We start from the raw sequence: 20,567 nt of genomic DNA on the forward strand, positions 1-20,567 counted from the left end.
CCCCTTTGCAGTTTTTTGAGGCTCACTCTTTCACGCCGGCTCGCTCGAGGAGGGGAGCACCCACACTTTACTCCACCGCACGCGACCTGCCCATCGACAAACTGCCCTGGAACCTGTTGGTGCTGCGGCTGAGTTGACACGAGGTGAGGTTTAAGACACCCTGCGCCAACCGTTTCAATCGCCACAGCGGAAGATCAAATTGAAACCTGTGACCTCTGGATCGCAAGTCCAGCGCGCCGACCGTTAACACCGCGGTAGTGTCCCCCCGCGGTTAAATCGCCACCGTAAATGAGCTTGTGTTTTTTTTTTCCCCCTTTCATCATAGTAACCGGTTGGGGTTTTGTTCTTAAAGCTGTAATCCTAACGTGATCGATATCGAGAGATGAGCACGGATAATGGCATCGATTGTACAATTACGCAGCAGCTACATTGAGCAGGACAGAGAATCAATTAAAAAGTTGGGTTTTTTTTTTACTCAATCGGAAAAGCTTCAATGGAAACTAGAAAATCTCCACTCGTGGCCCTTGAGCAACTCTCCCAAAAATTCCTTCTCAGTACCACGCAGGGTGAAGGAGGAATGGGGCACCCAAGTCCGTACGCGGTGGCGAGATGTTAACTACCTTGCCTGGTATACAGGAGGTCATGGGTTTGATCCTGACCCTGATGCCTGCTTTATATATTTGGGGTTTGCACGCTCTACCCGTGCGTATTTGGCTGATATAAATTTCCACGTGATAAGCCATTTCGTTTAGCTATCATTTGTAATAGCCAGGTCACTTCTGAAAAAAGAGCTATATAGCTCAGTGGGCCTTACCTGGTAAAATAAAAAAAAACCCATATATATTGTAGTTTAGTACAAATCGGTCAGCTATTTACTTGCTGTACTGCCTCTTATAAATCACCTTGAACTTTCCCGATCATGCGAGCTTTACGGAAGCTACGCGAGGTTGAGCTCGGCTATGACCTTGGAAGGGCGAATGCCTGGGAATGCCACGTGCTGTAGGCTGGCCGATGGCAAGTGCAGCAATGTTTACTTGAATCCATCTGTGTAGAGATATTTAAATTCCATCCCCTCCCCGAGAACTCCTAACCCAAACGGTGGCACTGGCCAAACCTTCCCAATGCAGGAGCCTCCTGACAAGGAGTCATGAGACTCCACGAGACTTTCCTGGGTAAATAAAGAGGCGTTGTTGCTGCTGTTGCAGGCACGTTGCAGGCACGTTTCAGGGTCGTGATCGGACATTGCCTTTGTCTTTTCAAACCGCCAATTCAAGAATCAACTCCTCTTTCTATCCTTGAGCCAATATAAGAGTAGCACCTCTAAATGGCTGCAGGGGTAAAATAAGATACCACCTTGTGGGAAGGTCAACAGTGATTGTCCTATGGATGGACTTACCCCTGCCATAGGAATGATGAATTCCACCAGTGGCTCAGGACTGTAGATGGGAGATGCGCACCAGTGCATCAATACTCATTTGAGCAGAAAATCACTTTGACTTTGTTTAAATTGCTTCCACACGTGGGTGAATCAATGCATCGTATCACGGCATTCATATTCATTGCGAGATCTAAGGCACGAGTGTGAGAACACCTGGCTGGCGTAGATCCTTAACAACATACTTTGTACAAATGTAGGATTCCTACGGAATGTTTATCATCGCACCGTCGCATAACTCCGCGACTCTAATTATATTCTCATGAGCCAAGAAAGGAGTCTGCGATTTTGTTTTTGCGGCAGTGTCAGTGGCATGCAGCCGATCCACACAGGGACGGGGGGGGGGGGCAGAGAGGAATAAAACAGCGGTGTAAAAACAAGAAATTGGCATTACCTTGGGTCGAACTCGGAAAATTGCAGCGATTAGCTTGCGCTGCCAGAGAGCGTGCCCGGGTTTGGGAGGGGGGGGGGGCGTTGCAAGCGGTCTATTTGGCACACAAGGCCCGGCGCTAGACAGGATTCAGCACACGCTGCGATCCGGCACGAGATAGCATTGTCTTAATAACAGAACGGTGCCCTCGTTTCAACCGGTGCCTTGCAGGTGACGACCGCACTTAAGAGATGGGTTAAAGGGTGGGTTGCGGTGCTTTATCTCCAATGGCAGGCCGGCGCCAATGGTGGAAATTACACGTTCCCAAGGCAGGGCCAGGATATGCTTAAGAGCACTGCTGACATACAATTAAATTGGGTGCTTGATTTATTGACCCTGGTGAGATGATGGATTTGAATTTGCATTCTTCCAATCGTGCCGAACGCTCATTCAAGTGTGACAACCAACTCGACCCGTCTGGAATCTCCAGACGAACGACAGCAACCACCCGCGACTCTGTTGTGAGACGTAGCGTCTTGTTAAGAGCGTTATCATCATGTTTTAATATCAATTAACATCGCTTCTTGAGCTCCGTTTTTCGATTCGAGGCCAATCACGAGCGCCGGCACAAACGCAGTGAAAAATCGGACGACAATTCTACGCGACGTTAAAAAAGTTCGGCGACGGTGCGAGGTTGCAGCAAGTGAAGTTGTGGGCAACACGAGGCAACAAACTCCTTTTTCACCGCGTCGCTGCAAATTCGCCCAAACCCCCCCCCCCCCCCCCCGACTTTAATCATTAAGTAAGCGCTTAGGCATTTCTAGTTTTAAGAGATAACGCAGATGTTTCGATCAATGTTTTTTTTTGTACCTTATTCTCTTAAATGTTTTCTTCTACTTTCAAAAACATCTGATAAAAATCCATCCATTTCTCGTGACTCACTGGCAGCCGTGATGAAACGCTGATGCAGCCTGAAGGTCATGAGTGGTTCGGGGAGATTCCTGCGGCAGAAAAGGTGAAATACGGACAATGAGTTTTTAAGACCGAGGCATCGAACGGGCTCGGCGAACAACAAGGGAAGTGGGGGGGGGGGAGACGTGGTGGGGGACGTGGGGAGGGGGGCTTGGGAGATGGTGCAGTGCAAAATAAAATGGGAAAATATTTTCAGAAACCTGAGAAAGGCCTTCACAGTGCCACTCAATATCTTCACATCCCAGAGGTCATCGTTCTCCAGGTCAAGGTCATCCAGCGAGTGGCACTCTAACGGTGGGGGAGGAGGGGGGGGAAGGAACAGCAACACAATGAAACCATCAATTCCCTGCCACAAATCGGGCGACAGTCTGTCAAGATACCACATCTCCCATCTCCTGCTGCAAAAGGAAACCTGGATAACCGCGCACGGCTTATTTGTCATCATTGTTTCATAATTTATCTGCCTTGTTTTTTACTTTGTATTTGGATCGGGTCAAAAGGTACGCCGGTTGGATAGGCGGCACACGCTGGTTTTCAAGCATTGCACAAAAAACCTGGAAAGCCGAATTTGATTCCCAGCCACGGCCATAACATCGGTAGCGAGTGATATGCAATCTGGTTCTGGACCACCCCAACTGTCCGACCAGCATGGTAAAGTAGGTAAAGCATGGGCCCACAACGCCCATGACCAACACAGAATGAGGGGGGGGGGAGGGGAGGGAATGCCTTCATCCAGCAGTAGACAAAGGGCTGTACGATAGAAAGGCTGGCAGCTACACACCGTCCTTGCCACCAAGTTAAACGTTAAAACGAGGATTCGGACAACAAGAAGAAGGCAGTGGGAATTTTGATTATTATTTTTTTATCTCCTACTTTCAGAAAGCATGCTCACGATGGAGAGGCCGAGGAACGAGAGCCAAGTCGCGGGGGGTGCCTTCTCCTCCCGCTGCCAACAGACATTTCGCAGCCCCCCCGCCCCCCCTTCACGTGCACCCGTAATTTGGAATAAAACAATAACTTAAAAAAAACTACAACAAAAAAAACGTCTCGCCGTGTCGTGCGTTTCGACGTCGTTTAGAAGTTATCGCAGCATACCCTGCCGCATACGTGATCGTCGTAATGGATTTGCTATAAATTACGTGGACCCCCTGCCCCCCCCCCCTGGCCCACCACCACTCACCCCCCTGGGCCCACCACCTTCAGGCGAATCGCAGCTGTTGCTGTAGTGTTCCTCTCGCGAGGGATACGTTCCGGAGACGCTCGCGAATGGCAAATTTCACGGAAAATGATATTGGCCTATGAAAACCTTCTCGAATGATTTTATCTCATCGCTTGATCTCTCATCACTTTCCTTCTCTCCCTCCCCCCCCCTCTCTGGGTCGTGCAGAGTTGCAGATGCGAATCGCCGGTAGCCCAAGTCGTGCCTGGTCAGAAATCGGTGACTCGCGCGAGGGGGGGAACGCCGTTACCGTTGAGCAGGCTGAGCAGCTTCTGAACCCTAATGGTGGGCGCAACGATGCGGTAGAGGCCCTGCTCCTCAAGCCCTGCGCACCACACGCACACACGGCCAGCGCCACCACCGATTACGTCGCACAACAACAGCTTTTAACGGTCGCTCATAACGGTCTCTTCCACCCAGTGGCGGATGGACGATCACATCCAAAGTATGTGCGGGCCGCTCGTAAACAAAGGAAATAAAAACGGTCCACTTCTTTCGTATGGCTGATGTAAATGCGGAGAAACAACTACAATTTCACATTCACAATATGAATCCCTGCGGTCACGAAAGCTTTAAATCAAAATTTTACACATTTTTTACTTGCATAGTAAAGTAATTGTATTTTAGCATTTGCTACACAGCTAGATAATACGACAAATCGATAACCTTAAACACCCAGTCGTTCATAAACGTTGAAGGCAGTATAGTACTATAGTAATAGAGCAAGTGCAGAATTACTGAACCGGAATTGATAGCTTGAAAGCATTTAGCGTGGGGTCCTTGAAAGTGCGGGGCCCGTAGCTACTCCACGTGCAGTAGCTACTGCACGCGGAGTAGCTACTGCACGCGTAGCTACTACTGCACGCGTAGCTACTACTGCACGCGTAGCTACTACTACTACACGCGTAGCTACTACTACTACACGCGTAGCTACTACTACTACACGCGTAGCTACTACTACTACACGTGTAGCTACTACTACTACACGTGTAGCTACTACTACTACATGTGTAGCTACTACTACTACACGTGTAGCTACTACACATGTAGCTACTACACATGTAGCTACTACACATGTAGCTACTACTACACATGTAGCTAGCACGCATGTAGCTACTACACATGTAGCTACTACACTTGTAGCTGCCACACTTGTAGCTACTACACTTGTAGCTACTACACTTGTAGCTACTACTACACATGTAGCTAGCACACATGTAGCTACTACACTTGTAGCTACTACACTTGTAGCTACTACACTTGTAGCTACTACACTTGTAGCTACTACTACACATGTAGCTAGCACACATGTAGCTACTACACATGTAGCTACTACACTTGTAGCTACTACACTTGTAGCTACTACTACACATGTAGCTACTACTACACATGTAGCTACTACTACACATGTAGCTACTACTACACATGTAGCTACTACTACACATGTAGCTACTACACTTGTAGCTACTACACTTGTAGCTACTACTACACTTGTAGCTACTACTACACATGTAGCTACTACACATGCAGCTACTATTTTTACTGTTAGGAGCAGCGGGCCGAAGTACCAGGATGACATTGAGAAGAAAACACAAAACATGTTCCATCCGCTGAGCCCTCAACGGAAAGTGATGTATTTTATGAAAAATCCCACGCAGACACTTCCCAATAATTGCCCTTGTGCAGTATATTTGTGTGTGGTGCGAGTGGTGCGACTTCAAATCGCTGGAGGTGCATGTCCTTTTTTTCATCCTCGGCGTCAATTCTCGCGTTCGCGTGATTCGTTATCTATTTGTCCGCTCGGCAGGCATTTTCAGCGGCACAAAAGAGAACGTTAATAAATAAAAACCTACGCAAGGGTTCAGCTGAACAGAATATGAAGAGAAAATTACAACTTTTGACTTCCCCCAACAAGGGAAAAATACAAAAGGAGTTATACATTTTCGTTTAAAAAGAAACAAAAAACCTTTTTAACCTTTTTCGACCTTGCTCAAAAACTCACTCCTATCCACACACCACCACTGCCACCGCTAACGTAGACCTACAGACGCTCTTGCCTCCCGTATCTTCGCTAACTCATGGCCAAACCGAAAGAATCAGGACGGACAGATGGAGTGGTACTCGGCCGCCACCTGCTCGACATGGATCGACCTTCAGCCTCTACTCACGTGGGGGGGTAAGCAGATAAAGGAATGCAGCAATTATCTCTCGAGGCATTGAGTTGTTATACAGGAGGGTGGCCCAGAAGTCAGGACACATAGGGTTATAATTAAGTTACAAATCGCATCGGGTTTATTTACTTTATTTTAACATACGTTCAAACTGACCTCCTTTAACATTAATGCACGATGCATGCATTTTATTTTGGAGTGAACTTAGGACTATTTTTGTTTAAGATTGCATTGTGTAATCTCTGAACATTCATCAATGATGTTTGTCTCTCAATTCATTCACAGGGTTCTTGGTCGAGTTTTGTAAATGACAGATTTCAGGTGACTCTCACAGGAAGAAGAAACGTTGATATTAATAGATCAAATGTTAACGAAAATATTCTTTTTAAATGCCAGTGAAAAAAATGTATTGACTAAACCCTGTGTCCTAACTTATGGGCCGCGCGCCGTGTGTTCCATGGTCTGTTCTCGGTGATGATGCAGCGTGAACGTAATTTAGTGCCATGTAGGTTTGGTTGGCTACGTACCGTGCGAAAGAAGTTCAACATACATACAAGCATTGCTGGCTCATACAGAGATGGGAATCTGTTATGGATAAGTTTGGAAAAAAAATTGGGGGGGGCGGGATTTTGGATTCTCAAGGATAATTTTTGATGATTTATATCACCTAAGTAACGTGGTCTTTGTGCTGACGAAAGTCATGTCTAGCGGTGCCTCGTGACAATGTTTGGTGGAAACAGCATGAATATTATGCCATATAAGTGACGTTACTTCATGTCATGGTTTTGGATATCGAAAACAAACAAAATCTGCGTAGGAAAATATCTGGATCATCAAAAAATACCATATCTAGTCAAGTAAATTTTATTTTTGTGCTTAAACAAGTCACGCCTTTCTGGGACAAATCATAAACATCGATTTTTTATTTTTCAGATTTAAATTCCTGAAACCACCCGAGCCGTGTGTGCGGGATGGAAGCCACCGTGCAGACGGATCTCTGCGTCACACACACTCACCGTCGGCCTCGATGAGCTGAATGCACTTGCGTATGAACTGGAAGCCCATGTCGTTGAGGGTGGCTAAATACCAACACAGAGGACACCAAACAAAATTAGGAAAAGCCTTGAAAACCGTGCCACTTGTGCCACCGACAAACCCATACGGGCAGGGCCGCCACCCAGTTACTGGGTGGGGGGGTGGAGGGACAATTTGCCTGCGAGAGACCGACTGTCATGCCATCTCTTAAATAACAAAAACTTACATTAGCCAGAAGCACTGCCTTAAAATGCAAAGTGTACAACAGGCGTCGCTTTGGGCACAATGCTCTCTTGAGGAGATAACAGCTGACACTCTCATTTGATGTAATTGCTGCAAGCTTCATTTGAGCTTTTACACTGATATATAGTTATTACAGTGGATGCATTTACGTTAAGATTTGTTTCCATCAATTGTGGTCTCAATTGTGCTCTCGACGTCACGTCGCGAGGCGAAGCCTCCTCTCGGATCTCTCCGCACTGCGATAGAAACCTTGGCGGCACAGAAGGGCCCACGGATATGGCAGAGCTTCCTCTGAAATCCCTTCCAGTGGCCCGTGACCCACACACCGTGGGGGGAGGGGGGGGGTACTTCCCACTCGCTCTGTGTGAGAGTGACAGTCGTAGCATTAGCACGGTTGGCTACGTACGGTGCAAAGGAAGTTCAGCTATGGCTCTAGGGTTTGGTGTTACATGTTGTTTACGTCGTTTATTGTGAAAATTCGGTCATAGTTCCTATGATCACTGTTACATTGCTTTTATGGCTTTATTTTGGTGATTTCGAAAACGTTTTTTGGTTTGGCCATGTTTATTTGTTGTAGTACGGAGTTAGACTGATGGGGCCTTAATCTAAGTTTTCTTGTGGTTGTTGTTTGACTTGCATCCCACTTGGATTTTTGCACACAGCGTTGGTGTACGGTGATTTTTCAGGAATATTTTACTGTTTTTTCCATGGATTTTCTGTTTGCACAGTCACATAGTCACTTTCAGATGTTTTCTTGTTCATGTTTTTGTTTTTTTATTTGTTGCGGTTGCACCCGATTCAAGAGCCGAATGGCTCACAGGGCTATACCAAATAAATGAAAACTGAAGCTGAAAAACGTACATACATTCCGGTTAATCCACTACTCTTAATTCTAACGAGCTGGAATTTAGCCAAAATTAAGTGCAGAACAATAATTGAATATGGCAGGGTTTTTCTTTGCAGCCATCGGTGACCGTGTTGCTCTTCGTCAACTCGCTACACTTGAGCACCCCGTTTAACGACAGGAAGCTGGCACCTCACCGGTGCCAGCGCGCCGCTCTGATCTCTAAACCACAGGGGCCACCTCGTAAATGGATGCTTTATATCGAATGTGTGATCTTTGGTCGAAATATACTGGGACGCAATAGTGGACGTTGGCATTAAGAGGGCCCCATACAGAATTCTGCCCGAGGCCTCCAGAACACCCACCAATGTTGGCCCTGCACACAGTGTGTGGTACATAATCCAAGATCTAGGAATCAAATCACCATTATTTTGTTCAGTTGTACTTTAAAAGGGGTCGTGTGTACCTGTGGCTTTTTTTTTGTTTGCTATACACATTTTTTTCAAAGCCCATCAAAAGCGACACGGTGACGAATTTGTGAATATGGATTGTTCATCGAAAAACTGTCAGTAATGATCTGCATCAGCTGAGCTGTGCGGCATTCACTCCTGCCACAGTTATTTTCATCCGAGTACACTTTTAGAAGAGTATTATTATCTTTATCACTATCTTGTGCTGCTCCAAGCAAATAAATACATACGTAAACTTATCCAAGTGGCTTGGGCCAAGCAATGCGAAATAATTGCAGGCTGCCAAATAATTGTTTAGCATCGTTTGCGGAGAATGTTGTAAAAAAATGTTAAAAACACCTTCCTCCCACGTAGAAAAGTGACATAAACATCAGGCAATTTCCCAGCATTGGATAAAGCGAGTCTGACTCTGCTGATGAAATGCTGACTCTCAAAGGCGGCCTAGCATTTACTTGCCTGCATTGAATCGGCACAGGCTGATAAAGATGCACTTGCAGGAAGGTGTCGCGGCCGATAGGTTGAGTAAATATATTTTTTTATGTAAGTGGAAACGCAAATGAATGTGGTAGGTGAAGAGGCATTGTTAATTTTGTCAACACGTAATACTCGGATGAGCGAACTGATCGTTTTGATCAACAGATGTGCGGGTTGCATCGAGGGCAACTTACTCTCTTCGGGAATGTTGTGTGTGGCCCGTTCGTAAATCTGAAAGACAATGCCCGACTCCGGTCAACACCGGCAATGCCACGCAGAGGGCACCACATGCACCGGCACACACTTCAGCCAACAGTCAGGAACTCGGCAAACACTCGCACAATGGGACACACAAAGTAACGCCGGCACAACGCCAACGCGATGCGACTGGGGCGATGGTGGGCCGGTTGCCAGAGCCGCGTTGTGCCCTGCTGCCTTTGTCTTCCCGCTGCTGACGTCGATCGCACCAACGCGTCGTTCTAGTGGGGTTGGGTTGACCCAGTGGAGGGTCCAAGCCGGTTAAAGGTGCAGTCCTGCAATTCCTCCCTCGTGCCACTGCTGGCAGAAGGGCCTCCACTAGAAGGGAAATCTGGAGAGTCTGGAGAGCCCCCCCCCCCCCATAGTAGAATATATTTTGGCCTACTCTTCCACTCTGGCCATACGCGACCTGCCCGGTCAACTAACCGTGGTGAAATAAATTTACACTGCTGCTGGGTCGACAAAAGCGGGGAGGTGGATTTAATAAACTGGACCATTGTTTCCCCTGCCACGCCGGGAGATCGAATCAAACCGGCGATCCCTATGGATCTCAAGCCCAGCGGTGCCGACCATTACACACACGCACGCACACAAACGCGCGCACACACACACGCACGCACACGTGGGCGCGGCATTTGTACATCGCACCCGGCCGGGAGTTGGTATGAATTGCAAGCGGTGTTACGCACCGTGGCGGGGTGGGGCCCGGGACCGCTGCACGGCGTGCGAAACGACGGCGGGGCAACTGCTCAAATGTACGCCCGAGCGCACGAATCGCGGCACGCAGGGGGAACGTGTTGGTTGTAAAGAAGAGGAATTACATTTCTCGAGCGCTCACCGTGGGTGAGAGCGTACTTTTAACTTGCGGGCCGCGACGACTAAACCCAACAAAAAAAAACCATAGCTACAATCAAACAATGACGAAGATCTCACGTGGAGCTTTAATAGGCTGTTAAACGAGTAGCAGCACCTGTGAAGGCCAGCAAGGCACACGGCTTGGGGTGCGTGGCCAGGACCACGCCCGGCCGCCTTTGTCCCCCTCCAGCGCCGATGTCAACGTACCGCACCAGGTACTCGTTTTTAAGGCTAAGCCGACCTAAGGGAGTCCCAGTAAGAGTTCAGATATTCGTCACCGACGTTGGCTGTGAGCGGGAATCAAACTTGGTTCGACGGGTTCATCGCGCGGTGTGCTCATCGCTACGTCACAGCGACGCCCCCTATCACACACACACACACCCGGGTTCATACGCGCCCTCTATTTTTCAATGACTCTCCTGTCACCGCAGTCTGTCTAGAGAGCTCTCTGTAGTGGAGGCCCTTGCACCAGCAGTGGCGTGAGAAAGGAATTGCAGGGCTGCACTTTTACCTTTCGCAATCATACCTCGATGGATTATTACATTGCAGATCGGCGATGGCTTTGCGGAGGCTTTCATCCAGCAGTGGATTGATCATGGCTAACGACGACGGAAATGTCGCACGGCGTTTAGATTTACGCGCAACCCTTCAGCTGTTCATCCACTCCGCCCCCACGGCTGTCTTGTTTTTCATCATCCCCTCCCCCCAAGCGCGCACACACACACAACACGGACACACACAACACACGCGCACACAACATGCACGCGTGCACACACACACACACAACACGGACACACACAACAGACGCGCACACAACATGCACGCGTGCACACACACACACAACACGGACACACACAACACACGCGCACACAACATGCACGCGCACACACACACACGACACGGACACACACAACACACGCGCACACAACATGCACCCGTGCACACACACACACAACACGGACACACACAACACACGCGCACACAACATGCATGCACGCACACACACACACAACACGGACACACACAACACACGCGCACACAACATGCACGCACGCACACACACACACAACACGGACACACACAACACACGCGCACACAACATGCACCCGTGCACACACACACACAACACGGACACACACAACACACGCGCACACAACATGCACGAGCGCACGGTGACACGGCCGCAGAGAGAGGGCAGACAGCGCTTTGCTCTTTGAGCCTCGCGGCACGGAGCTCACAGCTGGGGACTTAAGAACCACAAGAGCGGAGGAGGTCACTCGCGTGGGAGGTCAAACCGGGCAACGGGGCAAGGGCGGCACCCCGGGGGATGCCCCTGGCTACGTCGCAGGAAGTCACCCGGCTGGGGCGTCAGGCACTGCCCCCTGGGTAAACCGCACTCGCCGCTGTCCGAGGAGGTCGGCCTTCGTGAGATCTCCCCCCCCCCTGTCCCCCCCCACGACGTAAGTCGATCCACGCTGTAGGCAGAGATCGATTTGCCCATCGGCTCGCACGCAGTGTGGCGGACCCAGACCCACCTGCAGTTCCCTTCCTGGCCACGGTGCGTAACACCGATTGTAACTGAAAACTGAAACTGAAAACTGAACGGGCCAAATAAAGGCTCTGGATAATGAATTACCAGCTCCTGGCAGGGTGCGATGTATTAATGCCGCGTGCGTGCGTGTGCGTGTGTGTACGTACGTGTGAGTGCGTGTGTGTGTGCGTGTGTGTGCGTACGTGTGAGTGCGTGTGTGTGTGCGTGTGTGTGCGCACGTGTGAGTGCGTGTGCGTGCGTGTGCATGTGTGTGCGTACGTGTGAGTGCGTGTGTGTGTGCGTGTGTGCACGCGTGCGTGTGCGTGTGTGTGTGTGCGTACGTGTGAGTGCGTGTGCGTGTGTGCGCGCGTGCGTGTGTGTGCGTACGTGTGAGTGCGTGTGTGTGTGCGTACATGTGTGTGTCTGTGTGCGTGTGTGTGCGTGCGTATGTGAGTGCGTGTGTGTGCGTACGTGTGCGTGTCTGTGTGCGTGTGTGTGTGCGGGCAATGGTCAGCAACGCTGGACTTGAGATCCAGAGGGATTGCCGCTTCGATACAATCTCCCAGCGCGGGACGAGCAACAATGAACGAGTTTGTTGAATCCAACTCCCCGCCTTTGTCCACCCAGCAGGGTCAGGGGTAGTGTGGCGATCGCGTTGGCCCCTCACTCAGCGATTTACCCAACTCGGCACACCTAAGGGCACCCATAAAAGTTGAAGATTCTTAGAACACATTGCCACGTGGTGCAGCAGCAGCGGCAGCACTGGCGTGGGCAGAATGCATCGACGCGCTAAGAGTCCGGGGGTTTAAACATGCGTCTGGTCAAGGCTGCTCCTGACGGGGCATCACATTAATTATTAACAATTAATAAAATAATAAAAAATATGACGACGTTTTAAGTCAAAATGTTATTATTTTAGTGGCAGGCTTGTAAATAGCAATGTAAGGACACGACTACAACAGTGCGACACTGCCGTCTGGTGTTGATCCTTAGAAGCTGTATAGATAAATCGCCGATAAGGCTGGATGAACGCGTGGGAAGTGGGGCTTTGTTCGGCCACGTTTAATCGCACCGCTCCGTCTGTGTGCGTTGGTAAAGGTCTGTTGTAAGGGGAGGGGGAGGGGGGGGTGGGGTTCGGGGAGGGGGATATCACTTGCTACTGATGTTAGCCATGACCGGGAATTGAACTCGGGTCACTAGATTCAGAGAGCAGTGCCAACCGGTCCCAGAGTGATAATTCACCACCCACAGTGATTAGACGAACTGTCACAATTCGGAGGAGCGAGATCGATTTTCTTTCGCCCGGTCCTGTCTGTATTATTTATTGTGTCCACTCCATGAGCCGAGATGGAATACTGCTATATATTTTTCATATAATTTGCATCAATTGTAAACGATCACTGCTGGAGTGTATGATCCTCTGCGTGCACCACGAACGTAAGAGTAAAAATGTAATCGGTGGATCACCGCATGCCTAACAAAGTAGCTGGAACAAACGGAGAAGCAATGCAAAAAAAATGAGACGAACAAATACAACAGATAAATCGATTCTACAACGTAGGGCATCGAGTGCGATGGTTTTGGCACATCACAAATAACGCGACAGCGAATCAGACGGGTCTTCCCGAGATTGGTCATGGTGGATGTTCACTCGCTCGGCCGACACACCCGTCTCACAAACGACCTGGTAGCGACTCAACAACCTGGTGTGGGTCCTCCGGCTCGCCGTTTGTATGGACCCACAGAATGAGGCCAGAAACACGCCTGGAAAATGCCACACGTGGTCATCTGGGACAGCGCCTGGCTGCTGCAGCAGCAGCAGCAGCTCACACGGCTGTCCGAGGTACCGAGCCGCCGAGTAACAATAGACGCTGCGCCTGGATAGGTTGCTTTGCAGGTCACGATGACCTGCACCACCGGTCCGTTTGCTCACAACCGTTGCTGGTGTAAGAGGGCCTCCACTAGAGGGAGCTCCAGCTAAATAATCCCCCCCCCACCCCCCGAGACTCCTAAAGGGTTCACGGCCACTTTTACCCCACCATATGCAAGCTGGCGATCGACTAACTGATATACAGGAGGTCGTGGGTTCGATCCCAACCCTGACGCCTGTATATTTGGAGTTTGCGTGTCTCTCTCCCCGTCGTCGCGTGGCTGTTTCTTGGGGACCTCTGCTTTTTCCCCTCCTCATTTGAAATCAACATCATGCGTTTAGAGTATTTTGCTGCTATAAATTTCCACACGATAAGCCACACCGTGGAGGAGGAGGGCGGAGGGAGCGAACAATGCCAACGGAGTTTTGCCCTCACCGGTTCTCTCCCGTCCATGGCCTCCATCCATTGCTTGCGGCTGTCTTCCGAGAGCGCCTGCAACGTCAGCACCCCGGCCCTGCGCAAGGTCGGACGAGAGAGGCCGGCGGGGGGGGTGGTGGTTACGACTCGCCGGCGCGGGAGGGCCAAGAACGGGTGCGATACAAACGCGGCACAACTCCCTCCGTGTCAAAGCTTCATATTCTATAGGGGGCCGTCATGAACATCAATGCCCATCCCCCCCCCCCCATCACACATACATCCCCCAATCATAGGCGGCTACTTGCGGTGGCTAGCAAGGCATGCAAGTTCAAGAGGTAATGTATGTATGTTGAACTTCTTTCGCACCGTACAGAGCCAACCGTGCTAATCGGAGGTGTGGGGGGGGGAGGGGAAGGACAACAAACAAAACACAAAAAGTAGTTTTAAAGAAATTAGTTTTTAATCTAGATTTTAAAAAGTGCACAGCTCTTTTTAAAGGCATAGGTTGTTTCCCAATATCGGAAGGAAGAGCGTTCCAGACGGCCACAGGAGCGCAACTGAAAACGAGCGATGCGGCGACCGTCTTTATTCGACGGCTAGCGACAGGCCCCTGCGCGGCAAGGATGCCGGAGTTTGCGTGACGGCTCGTGGTCTTTGACGAGATCACCACAAGATTTTGAGGTTCATTTGTGGCAAGCACGTTGTGGGGTAATCAGTGCCACATTATAATTTATTCGTTCGGCAACCGGGTAAATAAGCCAAGATACAAAAATTGTATCATTCTAAACTGAAGTGTTGTGTTTTTTTTGCATTTACTATCTTTCCACTCGTCTGTTGAGCTGAGATTTGGGAAATACTGTAGCATCGTTAAGACGAAGAATAATCTGGGCATTTTCTAACGTCTCATCATCTTCAGCCTTCATCTATCCACTGCTGGATGAAGACCTACCTCCCCCCCCAAAGCCATCGCCATCTATCGCGGTTGTGCGATGCCACGATCCGTCTAGCTGCCCCCCGGCACGCGAGCCGATCCCGTTGCTAAAATCCCTGACGGGCAAAGACCTTGGCGTAAAAAAAAAACCGACCGTGTCATTTCACTTTTATACAAAACCCAAACGGCACCCTGCCCCCCCCACCCCCCACAATACCTGTCACCGAGGTCAACGTCGAAGCAGAAGCGGCGATCGATGGCGTCCGTGCGCTTGCGAACGCACGACCTCACCGTGAACTCCTCCTCCTCCGCCTGGCACAAACACGGCGGGCACGCACGCGCGCAAAGACGGGAGGGGGAGGTGTCTCGACGCGGTTGACTATAACACGAGCAGGAAACCTCGACCCAGCCGCGTGTCGCCTCACCTTCGTCACGACAACAACTCGGGGCCCTCTCGCCCATCGAGCCAGACTCGGACGACAGTGAGATAAGGTGAAAGACGCAGGCCCGGTGCCTGCTCGCCACCACTGCTGACGGAAGAACCTCCGCTTGAAAGAGCTCTACAGAGAGGCCCCAACTGGAGGATTGTTAGGGGCTCACTCTTCCGTGCATACAACACACCTAGGGAGAGGTGGGAGTGCCCACACTTTACCCCACCCACAAGGGACCTGCCAATCTCGGCTAGCTGTGGTGGATCCGATTCACGCTGCTGGGCCAACAGAGGCAGCGCAGGGTGGAGGAGGGGGGGTGTTAGAGAAACTCGCACTGTTGTTTCAACTGCTACGCCGGGAGATCGAATGAAATCCAATTAAATTTCAGTAATGTTTGACCCGCAATCGCACAATGTGAACATTCAAATCGCACGGCGGCAGCGTCTGATGCGATTGGTCACGTGACGACCAATTACAAACTTTGTCAGTCCACTGCCTGATGAAGGCCTACGATGTGTTGCTCATGGTACTTGTTTGGCCATGCTTCATCAGGCGGTTCAGTGTGGGTTGGTTAAGGTTGGTAAACTTATCATTGAAATGAAATCCGTTATCGATAACAAAATAAATGTTGATAACAATAGTCAACTTAACGAGCCTACTTGAAAGCTAAACAGTGCTGAGCCTGCTTCAGAATATGCTTCTTGGCAGAATAAACTTCCTGTTCCACATTCTCTCAAGGGATTCGAAACAAATCAGGGGTAGATTTGGTATTCGTTTCAGACACAGCCTGCAGGAGTTTCGCAGTCAGGGGAGATGATCGCTACGCGTTTTTTCAATGGAATAATTATCAGCAAAATGTTTAAATTTTGCCAAAATTTGGACCATGATGCTGTTAGACATGGCCTACTCTGTTTTGAACGAGAAGGGATGTGTAATCCGATTAGCAGAGTTGGCTATGTATAGTGGGAAAGACGTTGAAAATACAAGCAGATGCTGCGTATTTACGTTTTCGATTCATCCACAGTATTAACCAGGGCGGCCAGTGGGCTAAAACCGGGAACACGTTTATCGCAGCGCGACATCAGCCGTCCTGGGCTCGTACCGGCTTTCCCGATGTCTTGAGCTCGGAGGGGCCCCGAATAAACTGCCGGTTTGATTTCTTGTACTTGGAGTAGCTCTTCACCCACGTCGTCCCGAAGGGCCCTGTGCGACACGACAAGAACACAGGGACAAGAACACAAACAGAGATACAGAGGGCAGTGGTCAGCAGATCTATTAACCATCTATTAACTAACCTATTTTAATTTTGCCAGGTAAAGCCCAACTGAGCTATGTAGCTCTTTCTCCAAAGCGACATGGCCACAAATGATAGCTCAACGTAGTGGCTTATCACGTGCAAATGTATAGCAGCCAAATTGCTCTAAACACGTGACGTTGATTCTAAATGTGGAGGGAAAAATCTGAGGAACCGGAGAAAAATCCACACGCAAACTCCAAATAAAAAGTTGTCAGGGTCAGGATCGAACCCACGACCTCCTGCATACCTGGCGAGGTAGTTAACATCTCCTAGCCACCGTGATGATGATGACAGAGTGAGAGACACATACGCAAACTCCAAATAAACATGTGTCAGGGTCGGGATCGAACCCACGACCTCCTGCATACCTGGGCGAGGGAGTTAACATCTCTATAATTCAGGTTTTTTTGTTTGTTAGATCGCATAAATATAAATGTTGTTAAATCCATCACCACCCAACATAGCAAATTAGTACGATTTATCACGTAAACAAAACCTGCCAATTCGTGACTAGTTCAGCACACCGGTGTGTTGGAGAGTAAACCCACAACAATTAAATTTCACCACCACGGCGCCCTGCATAAAACGTGGGTTATCACATTTTACCAGGGTACCCCCTCAATCGTGATTCGGACCGTGCAACCGACGAGCGGTAAATAAACCATGCCATAATCTGCCTCCAAGAGGACACAAGCGCATGCACAGGCGTGGGGATTAGTAGCACCGTGCGCGTGATTATTTGCAGATCGCAACGACGGCCGTCCCCGTCAGGCAAACGGCACAGCGCAATGAAAACCTCCCGTCAAAAAGTTAAAATCCTCGTGAATTACAACGACCTCAGAGAGACCTATTTCAAAAGATGGGTAGAGATCAGTCATTCAAATACAAACGCTCGCTAAATCAGAGCGGCGCTCCAAGCTGGACGGAGAGTGGCGGCGCAGCGTTTGGCGCACCGCGGCGACCAGAGTCCGAATCCCGGCCACTGCTAACGTTCAGTGGCGAGTGATACGGAAACCGGTCCTGGTTCATCCCCTCCGCTTTCACCAACCCGCACTGACCGGCGTGGTGAAGTATGGCCAAACAACCTCCCACGACTTACGCGACATGGAGAAGTCTCGCATCCAGTACTGGATTTGACAACGGGTTATGTGACATTATTTTATCGTTGTTGTTGTTGTTATCATTCGCGGAAAGATATGTGGCCATACTGCACGACACTGGGTGTTGGCGGCTTAGTGAAGAAACTCACCTGACATGGGGAATGCGCCACTCACACTCAGGTGACCTGTACAAAAACACCATCACGTTAACATTTCCTGAACTGGAATCAATTCCAGATATTGCGAGTTTTCAACTTGACGTGTGACGAACGCCCCTTCGCAGGGAACGTTAAAGTGTGTCCCTCGTGTGAATAAAAGAGGCCTATCGAAGTGACTTGGGAATAAGTTCCCGCATCATCTCCTTTACCGCGGGGACATTTTCTGACAAGGGCTATGCACTCCTAGCTGCAGGGTTCTGAATATAAATGCATTTGTTTCGTGAAAATTACGCCAATTGGACAATTTGAATGGGATCGGGAGCTGGGGTGTACGGAATATGAGAAAATAATAAACAGCTGGATCTCTAATAAAAAATTGTCATATCAACATAATAATTCAAATAATAATGCCCTTAGTTTGTCCACAAAAGCCTCACTTAGTCTCAGAATTATTTTTCAGGACAGTCCTGAATTGAGAATTTCTCCTAATTAACTCTTTCCCGTTCCGAGACGTCTGCAAGTTTCAGGGTGGTGGGCGTCCCGCTCACCGCTGAATCGGGGAACGCGCAAGCGGTTGCTGTTAAATTATATTCAGCGAGGAGTAGCGCCGCTGTTTTTAAAGACGTTGTCCTGTACTCACTGCAGAGAACCGTAGCGACACAACCGCGCTCTACAATGGCTGGCGCCAAACTGTGCCGCATGTCCTCCCGCGTGGCCTTTTACTTCCAATAAAACACGTGCATGCGAGTACCAAGTGTGCGTGCGTGCGTGTGCGCGTGCTGGGGAGCGTACGTTTCTCCAGCACGTAGAGGTAGCCCTCGACGGTGTAGTCGCTGGAGCGCTTGTGCTCCTCGGGAGACTCCCGCACCTTCTGCTTGAGGCGTTCCACCTCGGAGCGCGTGCTCTCGAAGCGGTCGCGCGTCTGCAAGAAGCGACACACCCACGCTGGCGTGCGAGGCCTCACGCGAGGCTGCTGCTGCTGCTGCGCACGAGCCCACGCCACCGCCCCCCTCCCCCTGCCCCCCAGTGGCGTGGCTTAAAATAATACATTGTAGACTGACAGAATTTTGAATTATATTTAAAAACCCTTCCCCAGTTCAATGGGCCGCTAGCTCACTGCCGTGCGCGTTCCACGTTCAAGTCCTCCGTGGTCAGGGAGGGGGGTCAGGTGGCTCAAGGGTCAAAGCGCTCAGCTGGCACTTCTGAGAACCTGGAGTAATAAATCCCGGCAGCTGCCTGCGCTTAAACCGGGTCCCCCCACGGCGTGTTGAAGACTTCACAGTTGCAGCCCAGTCCATCAATGACTGGCGCGAAAAACAAAAATCCATCACGTAACAATTTCGCTCTGCCCTTAAGTCGGATACAACTGGGCGACTGATTTTTTTTACACTCCCGAAAGACTTTCTGAGTCTCCAGACGATGCATTAGGAGAGATTTTGCGGTGGGACGCCCGTCCAGTTCCATTGACGAGCGTTTGGCTTTGTGTTGGCGGAAACCGGAGAGCCCGGAGAAAACCCACCAGGCGTACGTGGGTTCGGGGTGGAGGGGGGGGCGGCACTCCTCACTGCTATCTCCTGGCCACCTCACAGCCCCACGTCCAGAACGCCTGGCACGCCCTCGTGAGCCCTCATCCAAAGACTAAGTAAGACAGGGCCGCTTAGTTTCCGAGAGACCTGACGATCGGGTGCATCGAGGGCAATGTGCGTGAAAGGTGCAGGGTGGTCCGGACCGTCTCGTGACGCTCTCTAAAACTGAATATTTTTAAAAGTAAGGTTTATTCAAAACAGAAATGAATATTAAAAGGAAAAAAAAAACACATGTTAGGGGTTAATTAATTGGGGGTCACAAGACATCTGGACCGCCCTGTACACGGGCTGGCCCCATTGGCCAATCCCGCTGCTGGATCAAGGCCTCCCAACGCCAAGCCAGTTCACCGCGTCGGTCGGTCGGTCAGTGCCGGCCCGGTGAAGGGGGGAGTGCAAAGAATGGAGAGCATTTAACGAGAGCACAGCAACGGACTGTGCTACACTGCCCTCTGCTGCCCACCACGTAGCCCAGCAGCAGCAACCGCCGATAGAAATCTGCTTCATTTACGGTGGGTCCCCCATCTGACCGTCATTTAAGCTTACCCATTGGCTGTGTCGAGTGGTGGCGAGGGGGGGGGGTTAACGACACATTTATATAGAAATAGGTTTTACCCTTTTAACTGGCACAAAAACTGACACCTTTATTCAAGGCATCATGTTTGCAATAACCACAACACAAGCAGTCAAAATGCAAACAAAAGAGACAACTCTGATAATATTATGCACTGTCCTTGAATTTGATTGGTCCACACCCGAGACGGCTTTTCTTTAGAGCCTAGTCTCCACTGGTGTTGGACCAGAAGACGCCAAAAGACGTACAACTCAAAAACAGCGCACTATCAGAGTATTGAGGGCTCGGGGTGAGCATTTACATTATGAGACCTCCTTTGCCAGTAACA

General features: G+C 49.9%; 1 protein-coding gene across 6 annotated transcripts in view; it reads right to left on the reverse strand.

The window, feature by feature from the left end:
- Window positions 1–20,567, reverse strand: part of LOC116942958 (rho GTPase-activating protein 26) — a 112,641-nt gene that overhangs the window by 50,465 nt on the left and 41,609 nt on the right. For 5 of the 6 annotated variants that reach the window (XM_032955469.2, XM_032955472.2, XM_032955470.2 and 2 more), the window contains 10 exons: window positions 18,875–19,004; window positions 18,074–18,109; window positions 16,630–16,730; window positions 15,314–15,408; window positions 14,184–14,262; window positions 9,428–9,464; window positions 7,184–7,246; window positions 4,247–4,321; window positions 2,978–3,065; window positions 2,748–2,806 (listed from right to left, as the gene is read on the reverse strand). In XM_032955469.2, the coding sequence (XP_032811360.1) occupies window positions 2,748–2,806; window positions 2,978–3,065; window positions 4,247–4,321; window positions 7,184–7,246; window positions 9,428–9,464; window positions 14,184–14,262; window positions 15,314–15,408; window positions 16,630–16,730; window positions 18,074–18,109; window positions 18,875–19,004 (763 nt within the window). The remainder of the gene's footprint in view (window positions 1–2,747; window positions 2,807–2,977; window positions 3,066–4,246; window positions 4,322–7,183; window positions 7,247–9,427; window positions 9,465–14,183; window positions 14,263–15,313; window positions 15,409–16,629; window positions 16,731–18,073; window positions 18,110–18,874; window positions 19,005–20,567) is intronic. The other variant, XM_032955467.2, reaches the window with a different exon arrangement.

Source organism: Petromyzon marinus, chromosome 16 (assembly GCF_048934315.1).
Source record: "Petromyzon marinus isolate PM22_M1 ecotype Great Lakes invasive population chromosome 16, UKy_Petmar_22M1.pri1.0, whole genome shotgun sequence".
NCBI classification, from domain to species: domain Eukaryota; kingdom Metazoa; phylum Chordata; class Hyperoartia; order Petromyzontiformes; family Petromyzontidae; genus Petromyzon; species Petromyzon marinus.